General features: G+C 31.4%; 1 protein-coding gene across 1 annotated transcript in view; it reads left to right on the forward strand.

The window, feature by feature from the left end:
- LOC107640968 overlaps positions 2,336-5,221 on the forward strand; it is a 7,464-nt gene continuing 4,578 nt past the window's right edge. Inside the window, exons 1-2 of the mRNA XM_016344475.1 lie at positions 2,336-2,368; positions 3,337-3,411. Coding sequence (XP_016199961.1) covers positions 2,336-2,368; positions 3,337-3,411 — 108 coding nt within the window. The remainder of the gene's footprint in view (positions 2,369-3,336; positions 3,412-5,221) is intronic.

Below are 5,221 nucleotides of genomic sequence, written 5' to 3' on the forward strand. Positions count from 1 at the left end.
TTTTCTTTCTAATTTATATTTTTATTTCTCTTCTTTCAAATATTTATTACATATAATTTGAAGAGAATACTAATGTTATAATTAAAAGTTAGAATTAATATTCAATTGTTTTAAAAAAATTAATTTTGAGTTAATTTTATAACTACCAGTATAATTTTTTTATGCTAATATCTAATTATATTTTTATATACATAGAGAGAAAAAATATTATTTTTAAATAACAAGTATAAAAATTAATTATTTTTATTTGTGCAATAGACTTAATACCTAATTAAATGTAAAAGCATACACGTTAAATTATTTCAAATTTTAGATAACGAATGTTAAAATTAATTATTAATAAAAAATTAGACTTTTTCATATAAAATTAATAACTAAAAATTTTATTATTTGATTTTTTATCTATAGATACTTTGGTCCTTTTAGCCAGAGATTTTTGTCAATCTACGACTTTTTTTGTAAAATTAATTTGATTTTATAAATCTTTTGTGCCATGCATAATCTATACTATCAAAACAAAGTGGACCGTAATTTTAAAAAATGTATATTTCTCTAATGTTATTATAGATAAAAATACTAGTATTCTATTGATTTTAATTATTAATTTCAATTAAAAATATATAGTTAAAATTAATGACTAAAATTATTATACACATCAAATACCAAAATACTTAAAATGTTTCTCTTACTACTTACGAATCATGATGAGAATATCATAGTAAGATGCAACAATATCTTGTTTTTTAACTCAAACGAAAAGCCAAAGGAATAAAAAAAAAATCACTTTATTGCATCTTTATTTGGTTGTTAATATGATGACAAAGGAACAATAAGGAAGATAAGAAAAAAGTTATAGTGGTGGCAAAGTTCCTTTTCTACCTAGTCTCTCATACAATGATTTTTAAGAGTTGGCTGGATCACATATAAAGCTTATGCTACTATTAATTAATTATTCTTCTTTTTTTAAAATAAAAAACCACAACTTTAAAATTTAATTTCATTAAGATATATTGATAGAGAAAAATAGGAAAGAAAAAATTATAATAAACAACACCCCCGTACAATTTGAAAACAGGAATTCCTATTTTAACTTTCATGAAAGTTTTAGATAATTCAGAAAAAGGAGATTGAAACTAGAGTCATTTTTTAATTGAAATATCAAGATAGATTTAGAAAGAAATTATAATAAATGAAAATTCATGTGACATTTTTGTTTTGTTTCATATCAATAGTAACTAAAATAGAGTCGAAGAACAGTTTGTATTGTTATGTATTTTAGTTCAGTTACTTTATGTATAATATGACATGCATTTATTCTCCATCACAATAATAATAGAATTTTTTACTATAATTTCAGAAAAATTATATACATTCATCAATTTTAAAATATTCAACCTAGTTTTATCTAGAAATCATTTAAGTTTCTCACAAAGCTTTTAACTACTAAATTAACTTACTTTAGATTCACACTAAGTGTTCTTTTAATTTACCAAAAAAAATCTTTAAAATTTTTGAAACAAAATAAAAAAGTACATCAAAATTTGATATAATATGATTTTTTTTTAAATCTATCTCTTTTGCCTTTTTTTTTCTTTGACTTTTACTAATTTCTCACATATTAGCTTTTTTCCCTTAAATTACAGAAAGTTAAACTAGAAAATCATGAAATTATGAATAAAATGAAGGAAAAAAAAGAATTAGAATGCTAAAAATTATCCAATGTGTACTCACTCTTTGTCCTCAAAATCTAGATGAATATCCTTTTTATTGAGATGTATTACCTCCAAAAAATGAAATTTAGCATGCTAAAAAATTTATGTGTAATGACCCAATTTCTAATATGTCACGACCATATTGAAAACCAAGTGCTACTAAATTGTTTTCCTAAAACTTAACTAATATTTATTATTAAGCTTGTAGTTGAGTTAGCACATCAAGTACACGATACATAAAGCGTCATACAAAAGAAATTAGTTAGTGTACCACCTCAACACAGTTATACAATTCCTAATTTCACAGGTGGACCTATCCAAAAGTGAGAGACTACGACAAAAATCTATACTAAGTTGAAACGCTCCTAAAATATACCGTCAACCTCGGACTGTCATTCGTCGCTATCAGAAGATGAAATCTCTATGACATCAGACTGCTCCTCAGGATTCCCATTGTCATCGTTAGAAATCTCTATAACTTTTGAAATATCTCTGATGCTGCTATCACTGCTCAGATCCATATGCATAGGCCCATCAGCGAACACAGGTCCATTCATAGGTGTCGTATCCGAAGTATCTACAGAAGGTCCAGACAATTCTCTAGTTTGTGCCAGACGAAGGTAATGAAACCAACGCTAGAGAAAGATCCCACTCAGGTATAGGCTCAGGCACGTGCTGCTCAACGGGGTCTAGCAGGGGAACAACATAGTCCTTGGGTGAATCCCTTAGTTAATTGCGATTGAGTATTGATTTTATGTGTATGGATGTGATAATATGTGTTAGGTAGTTTATAAGTGGATTTGGAACACAATTGAAAAGATTGGAAGCTTGAATGGGAGCTTTGGTTGCTAAATTTTTGGTGGTGGAGACTTGGACCTTGCCTAATTGAGTTGTCTTTAGATTATACGAGAAAATCAGGTAAGGTATAGTTTTGGTTTCTCGTATTTAGTATATAATGTCTTGTGAAAACTTAGGCTAGACGACTTAGGATAAGTTGAACTGTGTGTTTGATGCATGTTTAATGGTTTTGGTGAAAGGTTGAACTTGTTATAATGTGTAATGATGATTGATGAGATTGAGGACTTGTGTTATAAATGTTATGGTAATTGTCGAATTGCACTATTGATTGAGAATGTGTTGATAATATTGAAATTAGTGAATTGTTGATAATGATGAACCATGACGATGATAGTTGAGTATATGATTGTGAATTTAGTGTGAACTTTAAAGTTGAGTTGATTAATTGTGAGTTGGAGATGTTAAGCTTATTGGAGTTGTGTATTGGGGTATTATGAAATGAATTGAGCATTGAAATATAAATTGATGTGTTTAGATGTTGTCAAAAATCTTAGAGTTTTGGTATTGAGAGATGAGATTGGTAAAAATAGAGGTTTGATAAACTTTGTGAAAATCTGATTTTTGGCTGAACTTCGGTGAGCCATAACCCAGCTTCTAGATTCCCAAACTTTTTCAAACTTATTTCATATGAAAATTGGGTCTGTGGAGTTTACATCGTTTAAAGAATGGATGAAAAATATTTTAAAACGAGAGAGTTATGCGTGTTGAAAGTTTGGTGCGTAAAACTGAAATTCTGCAACACTTAACATTTTTGCTTACTGTGCAGCATCCGCATACGCGACCACCTGCACGCGACGTGGCTATTCCTTTCGGGTTTGGTGTCTTGCGTACACGAGCAGATGTATGCGTACGCGAGAACTGAGTTTTTGAGGGGTTGCATACGCAAATACTCGCACGTGACGCGACCATTTCCTTCGGGTTTGGTGTCTCGCGTACGCGAGCAAGGCAAAATGCACCCCCGCGTATGTGAGACTGTCCATGCGTACGCGGAACTCCTGTTTCCAGCAAAGTGAATTTTATGTTTTAAAACCTGATTTTGAACATCTAAACCTCTGTTTTTACTCTTTTTACTCTTAAACCTTAGTTGTATACTTAGTGATGAGATGAAACTAGGAAGGAATGGCATCTTGGAGGTGAAGTAAGCTTGAAAAATGATGAATTATGTATGAGAAGTACAAAGATATGATGTATATGTGATGTTTATGGCTATAATGAATGATTACGAATGAATATGAATGACAATGTGGCTTATGCACTTCTTTTATCTAAGATATGAGTTTCCCTGAGTAAAGAGCAGTGGCTTGCTACCACGTGCTCCAGGTTGATTCGATACTCTGTTGACCCTACGTCGCAAGGTTGATCGGGCACTTATAAATTCCTGGGAAGGTTCCCCCAATGAGCTGAATTTATATATGAATAAGAAAAAGCTATGCATAGACTCTTGGGGATGCGTGTCAAGGGACTGTCCAGGGTTTAGCAGCTGGACATGTCGGGTTGGCTTGATAACCGACAGATGAGACTCATCAGCCATAGGACAGGCATACATCACATGCATATGTTTGAATTGCTTGTTTGTGCTTTAATTGGGAATGCCTATGTGAATTTAATATGCTTAATTACTATACTTGCTATCTGTATTACTTGTATTCTAATTGTGTTTGCCATTGTTTACTTATTTGTCTGTGTGGTTCCACCGGAGTTGGAGGCTTTGGAGGAAAGTAGATGATGGAGGGTTGGGATAAAGTTCTGGTTAAGTTAAGAACCTTAGAGAACCACTCCGTTTATGGTTTACCGTTTTAAATCTTTAAGTTTCATAATCTAAGTGTCAGAGTTCTAGGATTTCCTCTGGCTTTCCTGGGACCTTATATCTTATGTATGTGGCACCATTACCATTGCTAAAAACCCTCGGTTCTCATTCCATACAGATATTTGTGTTTTTCAGATGCAGGTCGAGAGGTACCTCTCTAGGTGTCTAGAGTTTTCTGCAGCAAAGTGGGACTTTTGGGATATTACATTTTGTTTTGTTTAGATATATCCATGTATATAGAACTCTCCTTATAAACTTGTTTGACTTTTGGGTTATGGACTTTATATGTATGTATGTAAATATTCTCCAGCTAGCCTTAGTTTCGCAGGTTGAGTTTGGAGCTTGATTATTTTGTACCCTTGACCTCCTAATCTTATTGTTTACATATTTTTACATATGCTTATGCTTTCTTCATATGCAAGTAAACGTTTCGGCTGAGCATGGCGCTTTAATTTTAAGATTTTGCTTTACCTATCCTTCAAGGCTCCTCGTATATTACATTCTTTCAATTGTTATATATATATATATTATTTTAGAGGTCGTAATACCTGATGACAAGTCATCTTAGCCTATTTTAACTAGTCTTTTTCTTTTGTTTTCATTAGAATTATGCACTTTCTTGAGCTACAAGCAAGTCAATTGGGTATATTTTCATGTTTCCTTTGATTTAATCAACCATGTATGAATTCATGCTATTTCATGAGGTTTTATACTATAATTGTGATGAGGATCGATAAGGAAGAACGAAGTTGGAAAGAGGTTCGAAAGAAGTGGATAGTAATTAGTTGGTTTGTGTAGTTTCGATACGAATTTTAGTACTCTATAAGTAAGAAAGTATTATACA

This window comes from Arachis ipaensis, chromosome B05 (genome assembly GCF_000816755.2).
Source record: "Arachis ipaensis cultivar K30076 chromosome B05, Araip1.1, whole genome shotgun sequence".
Lineage (NCBI taxonomy): Eukaryota > Viridiplantae > Streptophyta > Magnoliopsida > Fabales > Fabaceae > Arachis > Arachis ipaensis.